The sequence below is a fragment of the Ursus maritimus genome, unplaced genomic scaffold (genome assembly GCF_017311325.1).
Source record: "Ursus maritimus isolate PB19 unplaced genomic scaffold, ASM1731132v1 scaffold_3, whole genome shotgun sequence".
Taxonomy (NCBI): Eukaryota; Metazoa; Chordata; class Mammalia; order Carnivora; family Ursidae; genus Ursus; species Ursus maritimus.
In genome coordinates, this window is record NW_024425563.1 from 55,125,394 (window position 1) to 55,153,283 (window position 27,890).

A 27,890-nucleotide genomic window follows, 5' to 3' on the forward strand; every position below is an offset into this window, starting at 1 on the left:
AATGTGTGCAAAGTTGAGAAGTAGGGTCAGCAGAAAGAATTTTTTCATCTTGGCAAATCCAAACCAATACTGAAAATAAATAAATACATAAAATAAGATCATTCTCCTTTTTTGTTTGTTTGTCTTGCCTTTAACTGCAAGTTTTCTACTTTTTGGCAAAAATAAAATTAGGAAAATGTTGTCTTGGGGCGCCTGGCTGGCTCAGTCCGTAGAGCATACACACGACTCTTGATCCTGGGACTCTTGATCTTGGGGTAGTGATTCGAGCCCCACGTTTGGTGTGAAGCTTACTTAAAATAAAAATTTATTAAAAAAAAAAAAAAAAAAGGAAAATCTTGTCTCCTGCTCAGTGATCAAAACAACACTAAAATCCTAAGTACACGTTTAGGTTCAGGACAGGCTTTTGTGTCATTTAACCTATGTCAGAATTCCAGCTCTGTCAACTGCTAGTCCTGTCATGTTGGTCCACCTACGTAAGCCCTTTCAAGTTAAATTTAGTGGGGCACCTGGGTGGCTCAGTCGGTTAAGCATCTGCTTTAGGCTTGAGTCATGATCCTGGGGTCTTAGGATCGAGCCCTGTGGGGGCTCCCTACTCAGGGGGAATCTGCTTCTCTCTCTGCTTCTGCTGCTCCCCTTGCTTGTGCTCTCTTGCTCTCTCTGTCAAATAAATAAATAAAATCTTTAAAAATAAATAAAATTAAATTAAATGTAGTGATACTAAAAAGAGTGAGTTGCTAAGTTTAAGAAGATAATATACATAAGAATGTTAGCATTGTGTCCCAGTTTACAGTGGATCCTCCTTATAAAAGGGAGCTGGTGTTATGTAAAAGATCTATCCCTAAGCTACCTATGGAGAAGGTGTGGGGAGGATGCACTGTGTGTAACAGAAGGGGAGGGGAAGATACACTTGGAGTAACAGGTGCAGGAAAGCAAAGATTGGTTCATCGTCCTCATCTAATCATACTTAAAATGTGAATCTTCCCACAAGGAAGCCACGGTATAATTACCTTGATTAAAATAAAGCTAATAACAAAGTGTTCCCTTGCTGTTTGATAATAGGAAGTGTGACTTAAAAAATGTAGATTTTTCTGGAATGCTACATCTTTATAAATCTTTATAAATCTCCTTGGGAAAATATACACTTTGCTCAATAGTGCACAAAATAGTTCTATTTTATTTATTTATTTTTAAAGATTTTTATTTTTATTCATTCAACAGAGATAGAGACTGCCAGCGAGAGAGGGAACACAAGCAGGGGGAGTGGGAGAGGAAGAAGCAGGCTCACAGGGGAGGAGCCTGATGTGGGGCTCGATCCCACAACGCCGGGACCACGCCCTGAGCCGAAGGCAGACGCTTAACCGCTGTGCCACCCAGGCGCCCCACAAAATAGTTCTATTTTAGAACTGTCTTCAGAGATATTTTATAAGGAAAAAAATAACACACACACACACAGACACACACACACACATGTTATGTTTGTGTGCGACCACAGGGAGCAAAAAATATAGTCCCATGGGTTGCTGTGGATGGATGATCGGGGACAAGGAGTGGATATGAATCATGAGGGGTTATGAAGAATATGTAACATTGGTGTTAGAAAATTATCTCAAGAAAAAGAATAAAATAGATAGTACTCACAAAAAGGGTCAAATTCTCTTCCAAAAACTAATGAAAACTCCTCATTTACTCCATTTCAACATTTGAACAGAATTATATTCATGCCTTGCTTGTCAGACATAATATCTACCTGTTTTAATAAGCGCAACACAGGACATCTGCTTGGCCTCCCCTTTACTAATCTCGTCTTAGATATATTTTTATTATGATAAAATAGCACTCATGTCAAAATGCCTAAGTATCATAGTAATAAATATATAATAAATACTTATATCTACAGTGAACCTTGACATGTATAAGATATCATTTCATGATTAATGTGGGTTTTTTAAAAAAGTGTTGGCTGATATCCAGTCAAAGGAATGCATAAGATATTTATCACAGAGCATATTACAAAGGGAGAAAGAAAGAAAGAAAGAAAGAAAGAAAGAAAGAAAGAAAGAAGAAAAGAAAGAGGGAAACAAAGAGAGAGAGAGGAAGTGAGGAAGAGCGGGAGGGAGGGAGGGAGGAAGAAGGGAAGATATAAGAAGGACAAGATAACCCCCAGAGAGGTAACTAAAAACAAGTCTCAAGTCTTACTTCCTTAAAGAAAACAATTTTCTTCCTCCTGTCCCCTATCTGAGTACTTAACACATTGTTATTACTGTTTACTGAATATTTCACTCCCCTGCTCCCCACACTGTAAGCTCCATGAAGACACTAAATGTTATTTTCTTAGTGCCTAAATAGCGTCTGGCACAAAGCAAGAATTCAATATGAGTTGCTAAATGGATAAATGCATAATAAATTAGTATTTCATTCAAATAAGTACTGAATGAAGAAGTTTCTTGAAATTCCTGCTTATGTGGATTTGAGAGAATAAATACAAAAAACATAGGTATTTTAGTTAAAATAGAAAAATTTTAGTTAAAATAGAAATTATTGAGTGTGCACCAATGTTATTCTATTAATTATAACAGAAATAATTTAAAGAATAATGTTGTCATTGGGTAGGGGGCAGAGGTCTATGTCAAATTATCTCACAACAAAAATGCGTGAAGACACTCAGGAAAATTTCTGTATGTCATTCAGATGGTGATACGACTAGAGATCTGCCCTTCTATTAATTAGGCAGTGCTTAGAATACTCCTTTAAAAATCATAAAAATGGTTAAGTAACTGCAGTGTGTTCTGCTTTCATTAATCATAGTCTTCTTTTACCAGAAAATCTGTTGCAATATTTAAACTTGAAATTAGCTCAGAAGAAAATTCCCAATATCCTCTTACTTTTTTGCGTGCCATTTTGTATTTTTGGGGAAAATTCTACTTTAGAAACTTTTTTTATCTTTCAATTAAAAAACAAAAGATAACCAGGAAAAGCCACAGTCTTCTTTTGACGTAGTATAAAGAAACTCTTGGTTTTTTGAAAAGGCTCACAAGTCATCATTGTAAGGATGTCCTATACGTTAGCAACAGAAACTGTTTAAGGCATTTCTGAATATTTTAAATGTCTCAAAAAAAAAAAAAACAACAAATAGCCATGACTTTCTTATGGTTAAACTTCTCAAAACACTTTCAGTAAAAATTGAACATTCAAACTGATGGAGCAGAAGAGACGAATTATTTTGATGGGTTTTCCACTCACCTTCCTAGCCTGCCTCACAGTGTAGATATAACAATACAATTACTACGTAAACACATTCCAGGGATATTTCTGCTCACCTATTAAGTACTTAACACCCAAATAATTCTTAGGACACACAAATTTCCCACGTAAATGTCATTAAAGTAATAAGCAATAGGTAGGTAAATTATTTAGTCTGATTAATAATATTTATTGTAGAGTTATAATAAGAAGGAATGACTGCTTTCATAAATGCATTCAAATAATAGCAAGATATGAGATAGTTCAAAATTTAGCAAGTCAATTATTGGATAAACTCTGAAAAGGACAGCTTTGCTTTTAATTCTTCTAAGGATTATTAGCAATTCAATTGTATCATTAAAAATTTCATAGCAGGAAGGACAATCGTATTTCATATGATGTAGGTTTAGGGATAAATCTACTTTTTTTTTTTTTCGTTGTCACTGCATGTTTTGCTTCTCTAGATCTTAAAAAAGAACCATAAAAAAGTTGAGGGAGCAAAAGGAAAGGACGTTTTCAAATCCGTTATCTGCATACCTAGGTCTTCATGTGAGCATATATTTCCCACTATAAGAAGCTGCTCAAGAGCAGGGACCATGTTTTTACGATGCCAGCTATTTGGCTCCAGTTTGAAATGATTCAATACAGATTCATCCATTATACCAGGAAAAAATGACATAAATTAAAGTTTCTGTGGTTATTTCTCATTAATGGATATTCAAAATGGTTAGAGTGTACATAAATGTATGATTATACAGAAACTCATTGGTTTTTGTCACCTAGGTTATGGCCCTCACACCATGTGAAATAAATGTTTTCATCACCTCATGGGGAAGGGTGAGCAGTAGCAATTCATTTCTTGATGGTTCTACTGTGAATACTTCAGAATAGGACAGAGATTCAATATTTTCTTTAATAAGATTCTTCTCTGTTCCCTTAGACAATTGAGGGCAGGTGAAATATTTTCAAAATCTGGAGGATACTGAATGTGCATATGCCATTGGATCAAACATATGGAATACATACTTGGAGAAAAGCCAACTGGAGACCTGCTTGAGTAATCTAAACACCCAAGCTGAGAGGGGTTAATATATAAAGATCAGCTTTGTACTTTGAAGTTTTCTGGACTTCATTTTGCCTAATTAAGACAAGATTTAATAATCAAACCACTGTACAAACATGTACCTGAAAGTATAGGTTTGTTTCTAATTTTGGGAAGAATTCTTAACAGATTCCAAGGAATCAGCTCCACATGGGAGAAGGTTTCTGATAAGATTTGCTTTCTCATTGCTCAATGCAAATGCCTGCTTTTCATCTTGGTTTCTTCCATGTGACTGAGGTTAGCATCCGCCTGTCAAAATCTCAAGTGTGATACTAAAATATAAAGACCCGGTTATTAGCATACCACTGAGTCTGAAACACTGGCATCTCTAGGTCATAAGAAATGTACTCCAAAATATTCTTTAAAGTATTCATAAGAATCTAATGAATTTAATTCCAAATCACAATATTATGAGGCAACGCCGTGCATGGGTGGCTTAGTCAGTTCAGCATCTGACTCTTAATTTCGGCACAGGTTGTGATCTCAGGGTGGTGAGATTGAGCCCCAGGTTGGGCTATGCACTGGGTGTGGAGCCTGCTTAATATTGTCTCTCCCTCTTCCTCTGCCCTTCCCCCACTCATGCTCTCTTGCTCTCTCTCTCTCTCTTAAAAAAACCAAAAAAAACCCCAAAAAACAAAACAACCCCCCCAAAAAAACAAAAGAAAATATTATGAGGCAAAAGGTAGGATTCCCAATCTTTCTTCTTTCATAAATTTTTCACATTAGTCACTGGACAATTTTTCAAGAATACATAGCAGTTTTACGTAGTGCTGAGAAACCACAAAACAAACAAACTGAACTCTACCATAATATAGTAAACATATGCAGAGTCACATTCAAGTCAACGAGTACCAGGACGCTACGAGAAAGAAGTTGGCCTCCTCCAGTGAGACTGCTTTGATACAAAATAATCTGCTAAATTTAGAGAAATGCTGTAGCAATAACAGCATCAATCTGCTGATATATAAAGAGTGTGCGGTGCTGTGGACTACAGTGTGCAGTACAGTGAGAGATGGCAGCAAAGTCACTGGCCACGGCCATCCAACTCCAGTACCCACTTCCTCATCCACTCCTCCTCCCCCACACATCATCTTTGAAGGCAGCAAAGGGCTGAGCTGGAGGGGGGCCAAAGAGAAGGGAAATACTCTGGCCCTGCCTGCAATAAAGTGAGCCCACGATGAAGAACCCCCTTTCTCCTATTGTTATTCTCCAGTTAGACCTTTGCATGTGAAGGGTTGCTTCGTTTCTCTCATGATACAAGAAAGCTTTTCAACAGTAGGCCAATTTTTAGCTACCTATCAGTAAACACAATGTCATTTCTTAATAATCATACTTCTCTAAGATCCTTGTAGGTGATACAGTAACAAGGGAGAGTGGGTAGAATTATGCTATTCAGGACAATAACACTTCCAGGAATGAGAAGACGGCTTTGTAAACCTACCATAGAGGAGTGTTGTGTCAAAACTGGGTAGACCAGTTTTGCTTATGAGTTCATTGAAAATGTTTTACCAGCCTGGCCTGTCTGATATTGTTATATTGTAATCACTGTTTCTTTGTGGTTACCTCAGCAGGAGAGCGCCTAAGGATGTGGTGTGATACAGACATCAGCTTTCCATTTTGGCCACAATAAGGCTGCCAGAAAATTACCACACATTTCTGAGAAATTGCTTCAAACACTGTTTGGAATAAAGTGGGGCATGCTAAAAAATAAATAGAACATGGATACGTACGAGTGGCTGAGGAACAGTTTGTGGGCTCACCTTGTCATATCTGCCTGCACCTGTGCAAGATTTTTGTCAATCCACCACATTCAACTCTGCCTCAAGCCTTTTCTACGAAACCAAAAAATGGGGCTCTGCACACAGGCGCCTGAGTGTGCTTCTGAATTCAAACAGGCCCGCAATCATCAAAGGCTTTAGTAATCTATAATAATGTTGCCACAAACATCCTGTGAATGTAATGATGGTGAAAAGATTGATATTGTGAGGCTGTCCCCGAGGGCTAGGGTGGCTATCTCCTTTTGATGGTGATGCACAGATACCAACATCCTCCTCTTGTGTGCCCGGATCAGAGAAGAGAACCCCAATTTCCCCGCTGGTGGTTGTGACACCCTGACTTTGACTTGGGGGCTTACTTTGTTCATGTGGACCTGCTGCTGGTATTGCTTCTGCTTCTCCAAGAATTGCTGGTGTTGCTGCTGAATGACCAGCTGAGCCAACGTGCTCTGAGGCAGAGGTGCAGACTGCGTTCGATTCAGGGGTCTGTGACGGGGTAATTTGTGGGTACCTCTAATACCAGGTGAAATTCTCTCCTTTGCTGCCAACGGAGACTGAGGATGTAAGGGGACTCCACCTGAAAAAGAATATATGTATGTACACACATACACAAAATTTTGCTTAAGAAAAGACAAAGAACCACAGAAAATAGATCCAGGAGATAAATCTGATGAAAACTAGCGATTCTACTGGGCAAACATCAGAAGAAGGCTAGGTCGTAGGGGATGCAGGCAGAAGTGCCAGAACATGAGACAGGGAGGCATCTGACCCGTGACTCCCCAGCAGTCACCTCGAGAGGCATGAAGGTTATAAGGTGCAGGGCTTTCCCCCACCACGTGTCTAAGGGAATAAATAAGAAGAGTAGCCTTTCCCACAATATCAAGTGTCAGGGAGACCCTTGTGTGACACTGTCAATTTTTACGAGGGTCTTGAGCTAAAAAGACTTTACACTGCACTGCGGATAAATAAAGTCCTAAAATGACCCGCAAACAGTGCCATTATTATTTACCAGCCACGAGAAGCTTCTGCTGTCGCATTTGTTCTTTCAATAATAGATGCTGCAGGAGCGCTTGGTGGCTGCTGTTGGGCTTTCCCTCTAAAGCAACGTGGGGGTGGCTTGAAGATGCTGGGATGCTGCCCGCATACTGCCCGGGCAGAGGAACGCCTTGTCGGAGCGTCTGGGTCTCACACTTCTGTTTATCTTTGAGTGAATTCGAAGCCTGTGTCAAGAAATAATAAAGATGGTAATCCTCTTTCATCCATTGGGTCTGTACACCATTAGCGGAGTTTCTTTTTCCATAATTCTCCCCTCCTCCACCCGAAAGAAAACCCCATCTGACTGATGGCTGAGTAGGGAAAATGTATAATGTCTTTTTTTTTTTCTCTTAGTTTTCTTTTTTTAATTGAAGTGTAGTTGACATATAATATCACACATGTTTCAGGTGTACAACACAGTGATTCAACATCTGTCTACACTAGACGTGCTCACCGTGATGAGTGCAGTCACTACCTGTCGCTGGACAAACGTGGTACAGTTACTGACTATATTCCCCTAGGCTGCATTTCTCATCCCTGTGACTTATGTATTTTACAACTGGAAGTTTCGACCTCTTAATCACCTTCGCCTATTTTGCCCAACAGTGTGTCTTTTTAAACTAACCGAATTAACAGAGTAGAAATAAAAATAGGGTTGAAGTACTGAAGACAAGTTAGTATTGAGTACCATTGTACTGAACTTTTTTTCACACTGAAAATGATGTTAATTTCAGGCTTAATAACTGGGAAGTTTATTTAAAAAAGATTTTAGTATACTGTTGAAGTAAAAAGGGCATACTGGAAATGTAAAATTGATTCAAATTGCTAAACTAATGACTCTATCATAGCAATGAAGAAGCTGGAGATAGAACCGTCTGTAATTTTGGAGGTTCAAGCAAAAGGAGCAATTCCTCTTATGTCCTCTAATAAGCTCACAGAGCTGTAGGGTTCCAATATTTAATTTTTAAAATGAAATTCTTCAGCCAACTCAATGAAAGGTTGTATAAAATATGCAGGACTTTGATTTAAATGTGTACTTTGTATTAATTCATAACAGATCCCCAAATCTTTAAATATTGAAAATGACACTTCAGATACTTTTGTTTAATAAAATAAACTACAAGTGAAATTAGATCAAATAAAAATGCTATTAAGAACTTGAAATGTCTGATAACACAGTAATAAGGTAATAATAATTACATCATCAATAGTAATAATGAATTATCCTATTCAAAGAATTTAATGAATGGAGGTCATTTTGGTATCGCAAGAGCAGAAGTCTAATACCTCAAAATTATGTGGCATGTTTCTTTTCAAAACTCATGTTTCATCTTCCAAAATTGCTGTGCTCCAGGGAAGCAAAGCAATTTTCAGTGATGGAGAAATTGAAGGACAAAGAGGTAAATGGTTTGTCTTAGTCACATGGCGAGTCAAAGCAATGTTTAATCTAGGAGTGATTCCTTCTCCTGGCCTCTTTTCCTTAAAATTTCCCACTCTTCAGTGGGGAAATGGAATATTAGAGATCCCTTTGCCAAAGCAATACTAAGCCTGAAAAATTAATTGTGATGGCCTCATCCACACCAAAATGGAAGCAAAGAAAAATGAAACTTCAATCCAAACCACATTGGTTTATTCATCCAACGGTACCAAATTGTATTACCATTGAAACATTAAATGGTCTGGCATTTGTACTTGGTCCTTTGGGAAAAAATTCTCTCTGACCACATTAACGGTGGTGTATGTTTGTGTTAGCTGGTAGGAATGACTTAGAACATGCAAAAAAGGGTGGAAATAAAATGCCTATTCACGTGTCATGAGAAGCTTTTGTGTTACTATTTGCTTGTCATCAGGAGAATAGGAGACAGAGGAATGGAAGAAAAATAGTTTTTAATAAGTGGAGATGTGAAAATACCATCCATGAATATTTATGTTCAGTTTCACCCCAATTCCTTTTTTTTTTTTTTTTTTCTTTTCACTAGAACCAACTGTTTACAAATGCTTCATGGGGAATTTCAAGGAGGGTAACTGAAATCAGTACTTTTAAGCCTTTCTTCTTCAATTCCAGATATAAAACAACATCCGAATTCTGCTTTTTCCTCACTGGTATAAGATTACTATATCATGTAAGATAACATTCCACTCTATAAAAAATACCAAATATAACCAGATATCTCTTAGATTGATTGCAGAATATGGACTGAACCCAATTACAAAATCTATCTTTTAAAAATGTCAGTATAGGTGTGCTTGAGCATAAATTAGCCCACCATATACAGGGCTTAAATTTTGAAAATAAATGAGGCACAACATGGTCACCTCTTTAAAAATTTCCTGGTGTGGGTGTATTGTAAAAGACGTGAATATGACAAGCTGGACTCCATGGAAGATGTCCTGTTGAAGTCTGACAAAATTGGTGCCAAGGGTTGAAATAAATTTCTCTTTAAACCTAATGCATCACATGACCTCTGCATAAGTACAAGTTACTTTACTCACAGTTCACAGATGAATTTTTCCAGGTAAAGCTTACCAATCTTTTACAATGACTAAAATTTATATTATTTTGGGGAATATGTATAAAATAATTACTGCTATCTTCTGCTAGTAGGACAATTACCTCCCAGAGATCCTATTTCAAATGTCAGGACTTTTAAAGTAATTGATTCACTCTGAATCTCCTGGGAAGAATTTAATATTGCTCTTAGAGAGGTTTTCCAGATATGTATTCCTTAGTACCACAGAGTCAGTAACTTAAATTATGAAAATAAAGTCATTCACAAAATAAATTCTATAAACATATGCTGCTGTGCTTGGAAGCTTCATCTCTCAACCCTGGCCTGGGTTGAGTCCTAGGACTGCTACTCAAGGGCTCTGTGATCTTGGGCTTTTAAATATTCCAAGGCTCAGCTGCTTCTTCTGTAAAAATGTGGCCTGTAATCTCTGTTTCATGGGACGGCCGTGTGGAGCTAGTAAATTAATATATCTGGAGAGTGCTTTCTTTTTTAAAAGCTATGAAACATTCTATAAATGTTAGTTATTGTTTTTATATATATTACATACTGTGAACCAGTATAATTTTTTAATTTGACATCAAACTGAACGTCTTCGCACAACTCAGAGTGAAGTAAGTGAATTCTAGGAGAAGCGAACTCCACCAAGTTTCCCTGAAGTCTAAATACACAAGAAATGAGAGAGAGATCCCCTCTGAAAATATCACTTGGGCTGCTGTGTAATGACTTACGTTGAGCTGCGTTGGCACTGCCGGAAGTCCCAAGGTAATGTTGGGCAAAGAGGGAGAGGTATAAAGACTTAGCAAGTTCATGGAATCTTCATGAATTAGAATGCGTTGCTGGGACACCATTTGCTGTTTAAAAAAAAATGAAAAGGCAGTCTCAAAACATTATTGTATCATAAAATCTACTGTAAAATGCCCACATTTCAGAAAATAGATTTTGTATTATCATGATTAGTCAAAATAGTCAAGTATTCTAATTGTTTATTTTATGATTTCTGTATCCAAAAGTTACATGTGAAAATTAAATTAAAATTTTGTTCATTAGACATAATCACAGAATCTGAAGAAAGGGCTTCTATGTTCAGTTTGCAAAATTCTTTTTAAAAATTCTACCTTTATTGACCATAATAGTGTGTCTGTCATCAATTGGTACAACAATTAAAGTGACTAATTCTTATGTATATATTTTTGTATTACTGAGTGAGGAATATGTATATAATACTGCTATAATCATTATCTTTATATGGATTAAACATCATTTTACGGATGGGGAAACTCACACAAGAAAATCTAAGATTAGATGTCACCATATAGGACTTCTATAATTAATAGTATGTTTTTAATATAAAATATATGAATAGACAACTCTGTGTGGTGCATGTTTAGATCATTCATATTCAGAAGCTAAGCTAAACGCTAAAATGTTACGAGTTCCCTGTGCCACAATAGGCTTCATTTACCCTGAAAATACCTTGAATGTTTTGGCATCACAGTCCTTTTTACAACAAATGCCTTTTTTTAATCCAATACTAAGAGTCATGTTTTCCCACATGTGGCCTAATATGGTTGCTTGAATTACATTTTCTGTTTAACTCTTGCTTCCCTCCCAGAACTCTTATACAATAAGAGTTACAAAGGTCTTATTAGACTAAGGAACTCTGGCCTGATATGGTCCCCAAGGGAACAACATCCCTGAAAAAGAATACTCCATGTAACAGTATGACACAGTGACTGCTTTCTTCCCAAACAAAAAGCATATGGGACTCCAATAATAGACCACCTCCAAGAGGGATACTGCACACACGGGCTTTGACTAAAGTAAATATAATAACTTGTCAAGCATGTTTGGGGGAGCTGTAGATTTTCCCCTGGACAAACCTGGGATATCAATTAACTGGGGAAAATATCATGTGCTAATACAATGCAACCTCAGAATGTCACTGAAGAGTGATGCGCCACCAAAACACAGGATGTTATTCCAAAACATCACCTCAATCATACGTTTGTTTGCGGACGAGCCGTAGCCTTCACATAATAAGAGCAGAAGGTTAAATGGAGATTTTTTCTCATGGCAACTTAGAATTCCAAGCTAAGTTTGTTCTCAAAAGAAGTCAGGTATTTGTGCATGAAAACCAAGAGACATATTGAAACCTTTTTTTTTCTTTAACATTACATTGACTTTAGACGCAATCCTTTACAAAATTAAGGTTGTCTAAGATGCCACTGCATGAAGACTGCTGGAGAAGATTTTATCATTACAATGAGGTTGCATGACTTCAGGAGCTCTGAGTAGCAGTCGCCTATTTGCTCTAATTAAAAAGGCAAGCTTTTGTTTTGCTTACATGAATATGCTTTTAACATTAATTTCTAGTTTGGAATAGATGCTTGAATAAGAACAAAAAGAATGAAGAAGTGAAAAATATTTTGACTAGCTTACTAGCAGCAAATAGTAATTTATAATAAAATGTTATTTCATTCCCTTACTGTTTTCATAGAAGAGAAACACATGTGGAAAAATAAGCACTTTAAGTCATGTATGATATTCATTCCAGGTTGTTATCTGCTTATCAGAGCACTGACCCTGGACACGCACTGTGGGAATGGCACCAAAGACACACCACAGGCCTCACGAAAGAGGTCATCTTTGTTTCCCAGAATGCACTTCTGCAGTATCCTCCCACCGCATTCCAGGAAGCAAACCTATACTAAAGTAAGAAAAATATTTCTTCTTGCATGTAATGATGGCAGCAGTGGACTAGCTGCTCACATGGGCTTTGAGGTGAAAGAGAAGACACTGGGGAATATTCTTACTATGGGGTTAAACTGAAGTTTCATATCAAAATTGAGCAGCTCCACTTCCTATGACAGTGCACTGATTTTCAGCCCCTACTGTGTGCCAAGCCCTCTGCCAGGGACTTTTGGGACATTAGCTTATTCTTCATAAGCACTCTGCAGCTATCGTTGTGCTTCAGTTCTGGATGGAGAAACCAAGTGACTTCCTCAATTCTGGCTCCCACTGGGGTCAACAATAGAACTTTTAAGCTGACCGAGGCTCCAAGGTTTGTTGTCAGGTACCGCTGTAGAAGCTACCCAGCCCGCTCTGCTGCCATTCCTGAAGGACATGAGACCGTAAGAAAAAGGAGGGTGTGGGGGAAGCTTTAGAGAGGAAGAGGAAGCAAGATCAGGTCCTGAGGCTAATGCAAAAGAAGAAATGTGTGCAACTGGGAACCAGCTGACCTGGGCATGAGAAGAAAGGGAAAGCGCTGGTGACTTTATAGACATGAAGGTCTTCAAGTCACAGACACAATTCCTGAGCAAACAAGGAAAGTCCTGAGTCCCCCAGGTTCACTCGGTACCTAGCTGGCTCTTCCCACAGAGACTAACTGGTATAGTACCGTATCACAGAACTTCAGGAACTTGGACATTATTTAGTTATCTCCTTCAATTACAGATAAGGTAACAGGCACAGCATTTCACAGGATGACTTGAATCACAAATGACTTCACAGACCTGAAAAAATGTTTTTCTCAAATTATCTTCTTTAAATGCAACTTTCCTCAGTACGGCTTTATGGTCAGCACAGTCTATCTGTTCCAGGTTAGTGTTTTCTTAGCAAGAACCTGGAGTTGTAGTCTATCTACACTGCTAAAAGAGTGCGAGCACACCTGAAAACCAGCCCAACAGGTCGGTGAGAGGTGCCAATTCACTGAGAAAATGAAGGATCCCGACCAGTATTCTTAGCCTGGAAGGTTACCCCACCTTAGCATTGTGGTGAGATCGCAAGCATTTTAGGGCAAAGCCAGGATTTTTTTCAGGAAGCAATTCTGAAACTGATCCAGCCCTTAAATCAAAGCTGTGCTAAAATGCCAACATTTTACATCTTAGAACATGGAGAGGATGGTTTTAATCTAAAAATTTTTCAGAACCAGAAACTATTGCTGTAGTTAGATAAAATGGAAATATTAAAGGCATAAATGACTATCTCTTAACATTCATGAAACAATTAATAAATAACAATTCAGTTGGGTTAGCAGTATGTCATTGGATGGTAGATGTATAAGGATGTCCTACATGATACAAGTTCATGTGCTAGTTAGGAGCACAGAAAAGTAGAAAACAAACTCTAATGACCTGTGATAATTACTATAATTAAAATAGGGTTCAATCACTTCAGTGGCACAGAGCAGGGTGTCAAATTTATACAAGGGTTTGATAGGTAACTAGCATTTCACCAGAAGGAGCATAATGTGGAGAAGAGGGATATGACTGAGTCAGGTGTGGGGTTCAGGGGAGGCGTACTCATATCTTAATAATGACCTTCAAAATGTTTTCTCACCATCGGAGCAACTGGAAGCCTATCTTACGGATAATATTTGCAATTCAGATGAGTAAAATAAACTGAAAAATGATGTGTCTTTTCATAGAGCTATTAATTTTGCTATTGAAATCAGGAAGCTATTCCTTTCAATGAAAAGATCCAATCTCTTACAAAATGAACACTGGTAAAAATTAGAAAAATACAGAATCTCGAATGTCATAGGGATTTAGAACGGCAAAAACCATCACACACTGCTGGTGGGACTACAGACTGGTGTAACAATCCTGGTGAATAATTTATGACAATAAAATAATTACATTATATACCGTGACCCCCAACTTCTTCTGCTGGGAATTATATCTTCAAGAAATTCTCTCCTTAAGCTCTCATTCATCATCATTTAGGATAATGTCCATGAGTATATACTGAAGCAGTTTTTGGTGGTGGGTGAGAACTGGAGGCCACTGGGGCATCCAACTGGAGAATGGGTAGGTAAAATGGAGCACCACCCTCCATGGATTGTTATGGTGATTAAAAGCAAACTATTAGGTATCTGCATCCATAATGACATAACCAGATCTAAAAACATATGCTTAGTGATAAAAATAAGAAACGGAATGAGATTGATAACACTATGCCATTTATACTCACTAAAATTCTTGGACACAAAGGAGAAAATGCATATGATGTAAGAGCCCATGCAAACAAAAATATGGGAAAGAATGACTTGCCTATGGGGGCAAGGAAAATGGAAGTGGGGATAGGAGATACATAGGAAGGGAGGAAGGAAGGGGAAGGAATACTTTTCTCACTCTTAAGACAAAGAAGTCAACAGATGACCTTTAACAGAACACTAGTTATGTAAAAAAATCACCTACTTTTAAGCAGCTCTTAGAAAAAGTGGGTGTAGAATTTTAAATATACTACATTTCAAAATTATGTACAATATGCATGAGCATCAGGAAAAGAATATAAGTATCTACAGAGTTTTGGTGAGGAGCAGTCGGGCTAGTGAAAAGAAGTGTGGTCTCAGTGCCCTGCATTTGAGCTCTACCACTCACGGCCTACGACTGGGCAGCTGCCCACCTTCCCTGAACATCGACTCCTTCGGCCTGGGACAGAAGCACCTCCGACTAGCATGATCAGGTTACATGCGTGTGTATTAGCGCGGTATTCAGGAAAACGTGCTTGTAAACCTCAATCTGCCGTAGCTTTAAAAGGTCCCAGATCCCCAAATTAGACTATCTAAAAGAAAGAGCCACATTAAAAACGAAAACAAAACAAAACCCAACAAAGAATTCCAAACCAAAAAAATCTCTTAATCATTTAATACTTCTTTATGGTTTTCACCGTAATTTTTAAAATAGTATTTATTTTCTCTTGTCTTTTCAGATAGCTGATAGAAAATGACCATCCCCATGTGATGAAGAAATTTTTTAGAAACTTAAATCTCTAAGTTTTTATTTTTATTGGACATCCAAGAATGTATTACTATGAAATGATTTGGAGACCAGAAATTATCATTTGACAGGGCTTCCTTTGCATTTAAAAGGCACTGCTGAAGGTCTCATTAAAGGTCTTGCTTTATAATATTGACTCATGTTATTCCTCCTAAATGATTCTTCTGTCATAGCAACCTCTTCTCCCCAACGATGGGGGGAAGGCATTTTATTTTCTGCCACCTAAAACCATAGCTCTACACCCACTCAGAAGGGAGCATAACATTTACAGCAAATGTCACAACAACTATTATGAAACAATAGGCAGATGAGTCATGTGAGATTGGGGCAAAACAAGTGACATTTCAGATGATTTTAGAGTACTTAACCTTATTATTAGAATCCTTTTTAAAAAATCGTTTGTATCTGCTGGAAAAAAAAATGATTTAAAAAATAGCATAGCGGAGCCAGCCACTAATGTTCAAATAGAAATAAACCAGCTGCTTGGCTACTGTTAACATAGCTATCAAATAAATCTACGGAATCTAAAATAATGGTGTTGATATTCATGGAAACATCTGAACCCACAGGCCCGCAGTATTAACAATAAAGTAACTAGATAGGTAAAGACATTTCTGACTGGAGCTGGAAATAGAAACTCCTGAGGTTTCAGCTCCCCAACCAAGTTTACAAATGAGTAAAACAAGTAGCTCCAACAACCCGGGTTCAGGACTGAGCATATGTAAGAAATAGAAGACATGGAACAGAAGTGGTCCGAGCAGATGGAGACTCACTCTCACATGTGATCTGCTGGCTTGAAGACAAACATGCTAATGAGTTTTCCCCACCAGGAGTCAGTATTGATAACAACAACAAACAATGAACTCCTTTCACACTTCACAATTCACCACCGGCCTTCCCAGCACTGACTCCTCACAACAACGCTGTTGGAGGAGGTATTACCACCTTTCACTAGATAAGGAACCTGAGGTCAGGGACAAGTTTAGTGACTTAACCAATGATGACAAAGTAGTTGCTTTTGGAGCCAGGTTCCCGTGGAGCCTTCTGAATGCAAGACCCGTTTATGAATTCGCTGTGCTGTTTCCTTAGGCGGGACTTAGAGGAGTAAATTCTCCTACTCCTGCCTTAATTATGCAGGACATGTGAATTACATGCTAAAAATTGTCTTTTTGCCGAAGCCTCAACATCAGCCTGAGATCCAGCCTTACTTTCCTCTTTCCTAAGTGCTAAAAGGGACTAGAATCCCATTCATTGACATGGGCTCTGAAACAATTAGGTGACATGCTTTTCTACTTACAGGTCACAGAATAAAGAGTTCATACAAATGTACACTGTTGAACTATCTAAAAATGAAAATTCACCTGTGCTGGTTAACCAAAGATGGTAGAATAAGCCTATTTTGTAAAAGATGAACTGTGCAACCAGCTCGGCTTCTGAAAGTGTAGCTGAAAGCATAGTTGATGTATATTTTTCACGCCTTAAAACTACGTCTGTTGATATGAAATTACACACTATTGTTAATCTTGGAAAATGTCTGTAAAAATCATACTAAATCTGAAATGATTGTTAATAAAGAACTAGCAAAAAATATTTGTTTTCCTCTTTTTCTAGTTTAGGTGCAAGCATTTTGTGTTACAGAGCTAGGGTATTAATTTGTGGAGAGTTTCCGTCTGAATTCTGCTGTCTCTTTAGCTCTCCAGTATGAATTACATTACAGACCTCTGTAAATGTAATGCAGCAGAAAACCACATGTTAGCCATCAGGGCTGAATTTTTTGTTTTGGGCCACGGAGAGGCTACCCATCAGTGCATAAAGGTCTGCCCACCTGGCCTTTTGGATCATAGTTCAGGCACACAATTAATTCATTATGAAGTAAGTCACTGCTGCTTTTGAACTAGTCTTTCCAGCTTTGGAGGTGAATGTCCTGTCACTGACCTGAAGAAATACCTCTACTCTTTCAAACTCCATTAAATCACATTTCCTTCTGTTTTTTTTCTTTTTTTTTTTAAACTGGTGGGGGTGGAAGGAAAAGTTTGTGGTAACAGAATGTTCAGTGAGTAGATGAAAAGGTAGGGCAATCTAAACAGATATTTGTGACAGGGAAGGCTTTAGGAATAAAAAATAGATTAAAACAATATAAAAAATTCCTTTCATTTTCACTCTCCAGCATATTTTGAAATTTAAAGGTAGGGTTTCATAATCTGGGATATTCAATGTAACAGGTCATTAAAAGTTTGAAGTAAAGAGAAAAATCTCACCTTTTTCCATTCCTAATCTCACAAATATGTATTTCTTGATTGTTCTTCTATGTTGTACTAAGTAGTATATACATATATATGTATTTCTAATGAAAGAATATGTGTATCTTCCTCTTTAGTAACAAAGCATGTCTCTCCCGACCCTCCCCACCTTGCTCCCTCCAGAGAGGTAACCATCAAGATAAATTTTGTGTTCATCACACCCTTAACCTTTGTGAAATGTACTTCTACTACAAATGCTTTCTGATCAAGATACCGTACTGTTGTTTCTGAACCTAATACAATATCATCACTGTAAGTGGTCGTCTGTACCCTTTAGCCCTAACAATGCATTTCTAAGAATCATACATGCTGTTGAATGTAGTTTACTGTGTCATTTCTTTTTCCAAGGGCACAGAATTCATCCAGAGCTGATTTAGAATCCAGACCCTTTAGTGTTTCCGCTATTACTGAGAATCACATTCTTCAAACTGAGAGGCAATGGAAATCCAAAGTTTTAAGAACTGTCTGTGACAAAGTTGTTCTTTTCCTGGACACTGATTAAAGGGTCACAGAAAACTGACCCATATTGACATCTAATTGCGCTAGCAGAAATACAGTATCTATAACCAACAGTCCAAGAATTCCACTTACATCTCTGATCACAAATATATGTGAAGTACTTAACTGAGCTGGAATCATGTTTTAAGAAGGAATAATGAAAAAGAGAAAGAGGGACAGCAGGATTGTGAAAAACAAGAAATAGATGAAGGACCTGGAGATAATGGTGAGGCCTGAATTGTTGTTCTTCAAATAGCTGAAAGCTGATCATAAGCAAGAGAATGTCTATCTCTTTTACCGATTTTCCTTGGAAAATTGAAGGAAATTTTTGAAATCTAGAATGCAGGTGTATTCCTCTAGAGAGGACTTATATATGCTTTTCCAGACACCTAGGGGCCCTAACAAATCTGGGCACTTTAAACCAAAATAATGATTTGAAATTACAGAAATTTGGGCCACAGCTCCATGCAAGGACTAGCTTCTGGTTAAAACTTCTCAGGGAGAAATCCTGTCCTTGCTTTGGTCTGCATCCAGACACTTCTGGGAGTGGGGGTGAGAGACTCACCAACATAGAGTAGGCATGAGCTTTTGAAATTCCAGCTTAATTTCATGTTAGATTATCCTCCTTGGTCAGGACTGAGCTTTGCCTTCTATCTCGAGTATTGTGAGGCCCTGAAAACCAAAACTCAAAACTGAAGTACATAGGGGCGCCTGGGTGGCTTAGTCAGTTAAGCATCTGCCTTGGGCTCAGGTCATAATACCAGAGTCCTGGGATCAAGCCCCACTTTGGGCTCTCTGCTCAGCAGGGAGCCTGCTTCTCCCTCTCTCTCTGCCTGCTGCCCTCCCTTTCTCTTTCTGTCTCTCTTTCTCTCTCTTTCTGTCAGATAAATAAATAAAATCTTAAAACCCAAAAAACAAGTACACAAATGTCCTCAGAGCAAAGGTGACTTCACTGTTTTCAGTCCTTTACTTATCAGAAATAACCTCTGTTTTTCTGCTTTCAATTATATTTTGGCCTGGTAATTTTACAATTTAGAAATAATTTATTACAAGTGTGTGTGTGTATGAAATTACAGAGACACAGATATTGGCATCATGCACAGAAGACATTTTTGTCAAGCTAACGCTCTAAAATCAACTGAGTTGTCCCAGGAAACAGCAAAAAGAGCTCCTTATAAATAGTAGTGTTCTAGAGAAAGTTTGATAAGTACGCATTGGGAAAGCTATATAGGTGATCCAAGAATCAGAGTCTCTTTCAACCCTAAGTTACCATGACTGTATTAAATACAAGGGAAGAAGCATGTTACAGTTACATATGAGAAGTTATTGTACCAGCTTTGCCTGCATAGAGCAATTCATGGTAAGGAGGAATTATAATGACAGAAAAGAAAAATCAAGAGTTTCAGTCAATTGATGGTGTCTTCAGAAAAGCCAATTCCATAAGAATGGCTATTTACAGACTGTTGCCTTTGCTTAGCCTAATACAAAAACTACATAGAAAAATTCTTGGTGACTCACAAATTTATCTTCCTCTATTCCTGTATCATTGGTTTCAATAAATTAGGTGTTAAAAACCAAATGTTATTAGGGTTGACTGCATACAGTCAGATGAATTTCCTTTAATATTTCATTCTTCAGAAATAAGAGTTTGTGTCTTATTCATTTTTATAAATGACCGGCGCTTAGTAGGTCCTCAGCAAATGTTTGCTCAGTATGTTCCTATGTTCCTCAGCTATAATACGTTAATTATTTTTTCATTACTCTCTGGGGCAAATGGATAAAACCTGCTTTGCTAGGCTGTTCTTCTGAGAGGTTTGCACGAAGTTGTTTTTACTTATTTATGGGACCACCCCCATCAGAATAACCAAGAACCAAACACAACAGTGCTGAGTTGTACAACTGATGGGGAATGTATCTTCAGCAACACTAAGAGTGGTTTTTTGGGGGGATTACACTTCATTTGCTTTCCAAACCATAACTGTCATCTGAACTTGGTAAATAAGACCAAGTTTAATTCCATTCCATACACGATGAGCCTATAGGAAAAATAACTAAGAACAGGTGGCTTTACACTTCAGAAATATCACTTTGTTTTACAGGGCTAATTAAGGATCTAATTTTTAAAAGAATCAAAACAATAACAGTCTTACCTCAGCATGAGGAGTAGGTGGCAAAACGGAAGTGTCATTTTCAGTAACATTTCCAGTTGGCCCATTGTTTGGTGAGCTGGGGCCAGACCCTGGAGAGCTGCTGCTGACAGAGGATTCTGGAAGACATTGCGAAGCACAAGAAGAGATTCATGAAAACTATACAAGGATGAGCTCCAGTGATCCTGTAAGTAGCACACAGCCCTGAACACTGTTCTCCTCCCGACAAGAACCAGTCCCATTTCAGTCCACAAAAAGGACTGTGAAAAATTCTGAAACATTTCTGAATTCTCCTACCACTTTTCTCCCTTTGTTTTCACTGTTAAAAATACAACACGGTACTCCATAGTTTCTAGATGAGTAAGAACAGTTAGAGAACGTTATAGAAGCTTTTGATGAGGGGAGAAAAAAAAAAAGCACGTTGGTGTAAAATTCTTAAACATATCTTTCTTGCTGCCTTTCTGTCTGTATATTTTGCTTACATTTTGATGAATCTGCTTTTTATCTTTGATTCGTTCTTATTTGCTTTTCTTTTAATAAGAAAAATACACATTAGAAAATATTTCAAGGACCTTCTTTTCCTCCAGACTCCTAATTCTTGCCTTTCCTGCGTGACTAAATACTGATTTCTCATTAATGTCTCATTTTCATATCACAGGATATGAAAGTTCTTTTCTTATATCTGCCTTGCCAATTTAAAATCATATTATTTGTATCTTTGGGTGCAATATCCAGACAGAAGTATTTCCTTATGTAGAAATCGCTGCCGTAAGCACGAGAATTCCAGGCGACAAATACTTGTTGCATCAGGATTTTACAACAAGGCACGGGACTAGTTCTGGAAGGGAGGTAGCAACTGATTATCTGGGAACACTGAGAAACTCTCAGAAAAGAAATGAGATGGCAATGGGGGCTTGAAGAGAAGTAGAAGTAGTTCACAAAAGGGGGACAATGGAGAAGCAGCATGTGGAGGAGAAGGCACGGCATGCACAGGGAGGGGCCAAGGCTTAGAACTGTTAAATAACATGGCTTTGGTGGGAAAAGGGGGCAGAAAACTGGGGAACTTAAAAAAGAGGCAGGTGGTTCCCATGTCAACGACTGGGAGGAGAAGGGGCATAGTGTTTGGAAAAAGCATGCACTTGAACCTAGGAAATGGAGAAGGGAGCTGCAGAGGTATGAGAAGAACAGTGTTAGCAATTTAACTGCTCTATGATGCCACGATGGTCTCTGACTAGACAGTAAAAATAATTAGTATGAAGATTCAAACAGAACTCAACTAAATTACGTGAAAGCCGGCGGAGAAAGGGGGAGGAGTACAGGTGAATAAAGCTGTCTGTCTGGTAGTTCAGATCCTCCAAAGACATTGAGAATAAATACAGCATACTTGTTTTTAAAAATCTACCAAAGCGTTCACAAGTCCTAGCTCATTGACCAGAAATGTGCATCTAATAAACATGCAAGTACCTCTCTGAATACAAATTATTTCCTCAGATGAAAGGGAGCATCATCATCTCACAAAATTAGGGAGAGAAAAATATGGTATTTCAAAAATGAAGAAACTTGAGTAAAACTCCAACAAATTGTAACCCCTTTAATAAAGTTAGAATCAATCATGACCCAGATAGGTAATGAGCAAAATTGCACTGCAACTTGGCAAGTGACGGTGGGGAAAAAGTGACAGTCAAGAAGAGATTAATAGGAAAATAGAAGAGAACACTGGGATAAATAAATATGACCTTAGATTAATCAGATTCTAAAGCAAAAACAAACAAAAAAAGCAAAGCAATGTATATAGCTTTCTATTTTCTTCAAGTTTTCCTGTTATGAGGGAGCGTACTCTCTCCAATTAGAAAAATCACTTGTATCTATTTACATTAGACAATTGTTATGTTCATTTTCTTTACATTCATTAAAACAGATGCACTCCCCACCCCTCTAATCCCACCAAGTACTTCTACTATGAAAACTCAATTAAGATTTCTATTTACTTAAGTACAAATCTGTGTTCTGGAAAAAAAAAAAAAAAGTCTGTAGCTCTGAATTTAGAATTGGTCCAAATTAGTGATTATATTTGATATTGAAAAATTAATATAAACTTTGGTAAAGTAATATTTATTTATTTAATACTTATCTGTCAAGGAAAATTTTTCCAACTAATACTTTTCTTCAGATAAATTTTTTTAATTAAATCTGTATTAAATTTATTAATCTGTCAGGAATGACTAGGAGACGACACATTTTTTCCCCCTAAATCACCTGTCAAACTACCACATCGAATTAGTGTTCTGTACTTTCCCACTCCCACCTCCACAATCTTTTCCCTATTGTCTCCCCAAAGTAGGCAATCTCATGGCCATAGGAGACACAGAAAACAAATAATTTTGAAAAGTTATTACCCTTCCCTGCTAAGGATAAGATCTGATCTTGGAGAAATGATAGCAACCGACTACACTGGTTTAAGCACAATCTTCCACGAGAGTGGAAAAAAAATGGTTGCAGATTACCACTTCTCTATGAATGCAACCAAAGGAAATGACCAAATTACAATGCATATGGCTCCAAGTAGGTACTCAATAAACAGTAGTCAGTATTATTATTTTGGCTAGCCTTTTTGGTTCTTGTATCCCTACGTCTTCTCTAATTTCAGACCAGGTACACCTGGGACCAGAAGGCTTTGTAAGACATCAGGTTGAATTTCCTAACCTGTTCACCCCACCACTAACCAGGCAGCTAAAAAAATAAGAACGCTTCCATTGGAGACTAGTGAAAATGACAGTTTCTTTCCCTTCCTAAAAGGCAATATATCCCCCTCCTGCCATAAGTCCCAGTTCACTAGTAAACACATAAAGTCATTTATGAGTTCTGTAAATTTGTTGAAAAGTCAAGGTTTTGCTGTTCCACATAGTTTAATTTTCCCAGATGTATTTTGTACGTTCATGTCGGAGTGTGGGGGAAGTGTTCTTCTTGGACCTCCCTCTGCTCATTTCTGGTCAAATTTCATTAAAAGTTATACTCTTCTGGTTGGCATTCCTAAAACGGACTGCCTGTTTCTGAAAAGATGAAGGTGAGCTTTGGCGTTCCCTAGTTATGCCTAGATTGACACAGAGTTCTGTTTCTCATTCATTTCCTGTTTAACACGGTTGGTGAACGCATGGCAAGGTTTACTGAGCTACTTGCGCGTTTTCATTATAATTTCCTTTCAAGACATGTTTCTCCTCGAAATAACTTTTAATATGCAACAGCCATATTTATTCTATGCTATTTATTTTCATTCCTCCTACCGGCATTTTTTTAGTGTATGTCTGCACAGTCCTCAATTACCTGTCACCTCAAACATTCTCTTCTTGAATGAAGTGACAACATTTCCATCCTTCCGCCTGAGTAAGGGGCTGCTTCTCCTCTCTGCCACTTTCTGTTTTAACCTGGACCGCACCTTCAAGTTGGGCTCAGAGGCTGGGGATTGAGACAAAGAAAATAGATAAAAATTAAAAAATAGAGAGCCAGTCACTTCTGTGTATAAAAAACGGCTCACCCTTTTCCTGGTTCTTTCTCATCTCAAATTAAAATTCCAAGCATGTAAATAAGGCATTAACTCTAAATGAATTAAACAGACAAATATAGTAATTATTTTTATGAAATTTACTTTTCTAAATAGAAAGTGAAAAAAGAGTAAAAATATAAATTTCCTACTTATTTAAGCTGACAGAACTGGGATTGCTGGGAAGTTTAATCACTAAATATGTTTGGGTCAGAGCAAGATTTATTATACGTCATTGTCAGCTCTTTTCATTCTCTCAAGGGTGAAACTCAATACCCACAAAAACAGTACCCTAATGTGATTTTAGAGACTCTGGCCTGACTTCTGGTAATAAGAAGACACCTCTGTAGCAAATAATTTACGTCTAATTCTGACTCCTGGAATACTTCTTTGTCGGTAGTCTCTTGCCTGAAATCCTGGGAAAATATACTCAGTATCATAACACCAAACCAAGTAGAGTCACTATGAATAAACCTTTCTACACATGTAGTATACAATTAAGTAGAGAGAAAAGGTGGCCAAATCTTCGAATTTAAAGTTCCGAGTAAGGTTATATGTTCCAAAGTACAAATGCACATTATTCCTACATGTTACTATTTCTTTGTTAAACTATCCTAAATAGTGATGCTCTATAATTTAGTTATTATGGTTTAGGTTTCTACGTAATTATACTCTAAAAGAATGGGAACATTAGAGTGAGTCTCTATGTAGTACGAATCAGTCATGACAATGATGGTGGTGGTGGTGGGGATGACGGAAAGGGGGTTTCCAATGACAACTAGCATCCATAGAGTGATTTCTATGTTCACTGCTGTTCTAAATGCTTTGTCAATATTAACTTGTTTAACCATAAATAAAATCCATTTGGGACAGATTCTCTTTATACTTTATTATATTAATGAGGAAACCAACACACAGAGAGGGTAAGTAACTTGCCCAAGGTCTCATAGTTAAAAAGGGATGACACCATGATCTGTACCTAGATAATCTAGCTCAAGTCTATTCTTCTAAATACTGAAAATATTGCTCCTCCACCTTTCCTCATGTATGAACACCATAACAATTATAAACCATTTCCCAAAGAATTCCTAATCATCGATATCAGATACAATGTTATCACGCAGCTAGAATTTTTGATCAGTGAAAATGTTTTCTTTGAAGGAATTTTATATTTTTGCCTGACTGCAAAAGTATCAAAGTAGAACTTACAATCTTTTCTTTCTTTCACTCTCCTTCCTGTTTATTCTTATGTTTAGACTTCAAATATCTATACTTTAGTTTTGTCTTTGCTCTTTTGTTTCCCTTCTCTGCAGGTTTACCTTGGACTGCGAACCTCTGCCTTCTAGGCTTACTTGGAATAAGCTACGTGAAATAGGAACTTGAAAGAAATATTCAACTACAAAAAATAAAACAAGCTAATTTTTTGGTGTTGTACACCTGATTTTATGGCTGAAAACAGTGAAAAAGTGGAAGAGAGAAGCTTGAAAATACTGCAAAGTGGAAGAGGGAGTAGGCAGAGAGCAAGACTAAGTAAGAACAAGAAGCTCAGTGTCTGGAGCCCTGAAATCTATCACTTCCTGGCCCCCGACCTTCAGGCTAAGAATAGTTTGCGCAAAAGACTGAGGGCCTTCCAGACCTTCCAGGAGTGTCAACCAGTGTATCTTGGTGAAGAAGGCCTAATCTGAATTACTAGCATCTGATTCACCCAGGATTAAAAGGAGAAAATGGAACTGTATTAATTCACTTAGATTTGTTTCCCGGTATATATTTATTTTAAAATTCCTTTAAAAACCCTAGTTTTTGTCTCTAAAAAGCTGTCGATTAGTAAACACACTCATCTGAAACCTAGAAAGGAGGAAATGAGGAATCCCTGTGTGCTAACTATATTGGTTTCCTCTGTAGCCCTGCTTATAACCCAAAGACAAAAATCATGGATTCTTAGACGTTGATCTAGACATGCCTTTATGATGAAATTTAAAGTATTAAATGTTACCGACTGGCTGTTCGGAGGAAGTAAGTCAACTGATTAATCACTTTAAAAGATGGGGTAGGAAGTACACTATGTTTTCTGGGGCAAGAGATAAAGTTGAATCCACTTCCCAACTATGGGATATTCCGTGAGACTCCAGTGTTTTCTGAGCCTGACTTCACTTGTGAAACATGAAAATCTAACACCTTTCTTATTTTAGAGTTATGGCCACCTGATTAGATACCTGAAAATAACTGTGAAGATCTGGATGAATGTAGAAGGGAAGAAACGGTTTCTGAAATTTTAATTATTGCTATTCCTGCTGAAGGTTGCAGGGCTAGGAGTGACAGAGCCAAGAGTGGGCCCCCAATCCCCTGGTTCTCAGTCCAGTCCTCCTCCCTCTCCTCACACATTGCACCAGCTGGGGCCGAGTTTCTGCAATCAAGACAAAAATGTGCCAAAAGCTTGGAAAAACAGCATATGCCATTTAAGCATTCTACATGAAACCTAGAATTCCATAAGCTTTTTAGGAAAAAATGACTTTCCAGGTCAGCACATAGCTCTCATTCTCATGTTTGTCCATTGGAGAATGGGCTGGATACACAGTTCTTAAATTTCTTTCAAAGGTCAACACAAAAAACATGAACACCAGAATAGCAATGAGAATTGGGTTCTAGTCTTGTATCTATCAGCTACTAAAATCAATACCTTGAATAATTCATAGTCTCCCTGAATGTCCGATCATTTATGCAAATCAGCTACAGATTACTAGTAGTGCATGGAGTACCCTGGCTTTGGGTGAATTACTTTGTTTCTTTAAACCTCAGTTTTTCATGTTAAATTGGAGACAGTTTTTTCTTTTCTGTTCTTTCCTCCATTTGTCCCAATGGATTCCATTTTCCTTCTGCGTCTGAGCCCATAGGGCTAAATCCTGGGGTTGCATCACTCCAGTTCTTTGGTGGTTGGATTTCATTTGGGCTCACCTACTGGAAAGACTGGTTAGTGACAGAGCGTTAAGGAGGAAGGAGGAGCCAGGGCATCCTTTGCTCTCTCTGCTACAGTGCTGCTTTGTCTCTTCCTGATTTCATCTCCCTCTAGAGGCTTTGCCATGGTTCCAGCTTTCCCAGCACTCCAGGAACATTATTTCCTCTCCTTACTTTTTCAGCCCTCAGGGAGGGAAATGCTTCTCATTACTGCTATTTTCTGGGTGCCTCAACATCCCTAAGCAGTTGTAAGTATTCCTTTCAAAAAAAGTCTATGACCAATATCGTATAGGTTCTATTTCCTACCAAGGCTCTGATTCACAAAGTCCCACATTTTTGCAAAGATATTGTAGAATCAAGTGAAATAACGTCTAGTAGAGGATAAACCCGTGGTTCTCCATCAGGGAAGATTTTGACACCATGGGACAATTGTCAGTGTCTGGAGACAATTCTGATGGTCAGTGTGGGGTACAGCTATTGGAATCTAGAGGATAGAAGCCGGGGATGCTGCTAAATCCTCCTACAATGCACAGGAGAACCCTATGACAGAGAATTATCTGGACTCAAATGTCAGTATTGCCAAGTGTGAGAAACCCTGGGGTAAGCAACCAGTAAATGGCAGTTGTGAATGACTGTGCCACACAGGGATGATCAAAGGAGATAATACTATCTGTTAGCAATTCTCAAAGAGGATGTAGAAGAGTAAGAAAAGAAAGAAAAGATTATCAGAAATCAGGGACTACTATAGGTTGCTTGAAAATATTCAGTATTTCAATACTGAAATTATTTGTAATTAGAAATTTATTTGTAAACATTTTCAAAAGATTTATTTGAGAGAGAGAGCGAGCGTGCACACGTGAGCGGGGGACGGACAGAAGGAGAGGGAGACAGAATCCTCAAGTAGCCTCCCTGCTAAGGGCAGAGCCCAGACACAGGGCTCAATCCCAAGACCCCAAGACCATGACCTGAGCCGAAATCAAGAGTCAAACACTCAGCCGACTGAGACCCAGGTG

At 38.0% G+C, this 27,890-nt stretch overlaps 1 protein-coding gene across 4 annotated transcripts in view; it reads right to left on the bottom strand.

The window, feature by feature from the left end:
* The window catches only part of HDAC9 (histone deacetylase 9), a 684,034-nt gene that overhangs the window by 372,708 nt on the left and 283,436 nt on the right, over nt 1-27,890 (bottom strand). For 2 of the 4 annotated variants that reach the window (XM_040644215.1, XM_040644216.1), the window contains exons 7-11: nt 23,709-23,840; nt 20,391-20,506; nt 10,391-10,513; nt 7,127-7,337; nt 6,477-6,694 (exon numbers count right to left, since the gene is read on the bottom strand). In XM_040644215.1, the coding sequence (XP_040500149.1) occupies nt 6,477-6,694; nt 7,127-7,337; nt 10,391-10,513; nt 20,391-20,506; nt 23,709-23,840 (800 nt within the window). The remainder of the gene's footprint in view (nt 1-6,476; nt 6,695-7,126; nt 7,338-10,390; nt 10,514-20,390; nt 20,507-23,708; nt 23,841-27,890) is intronic. The other 2 variants (XM_040644218.1, XM_040644217.1) reach the window with 1 other exon arrangement.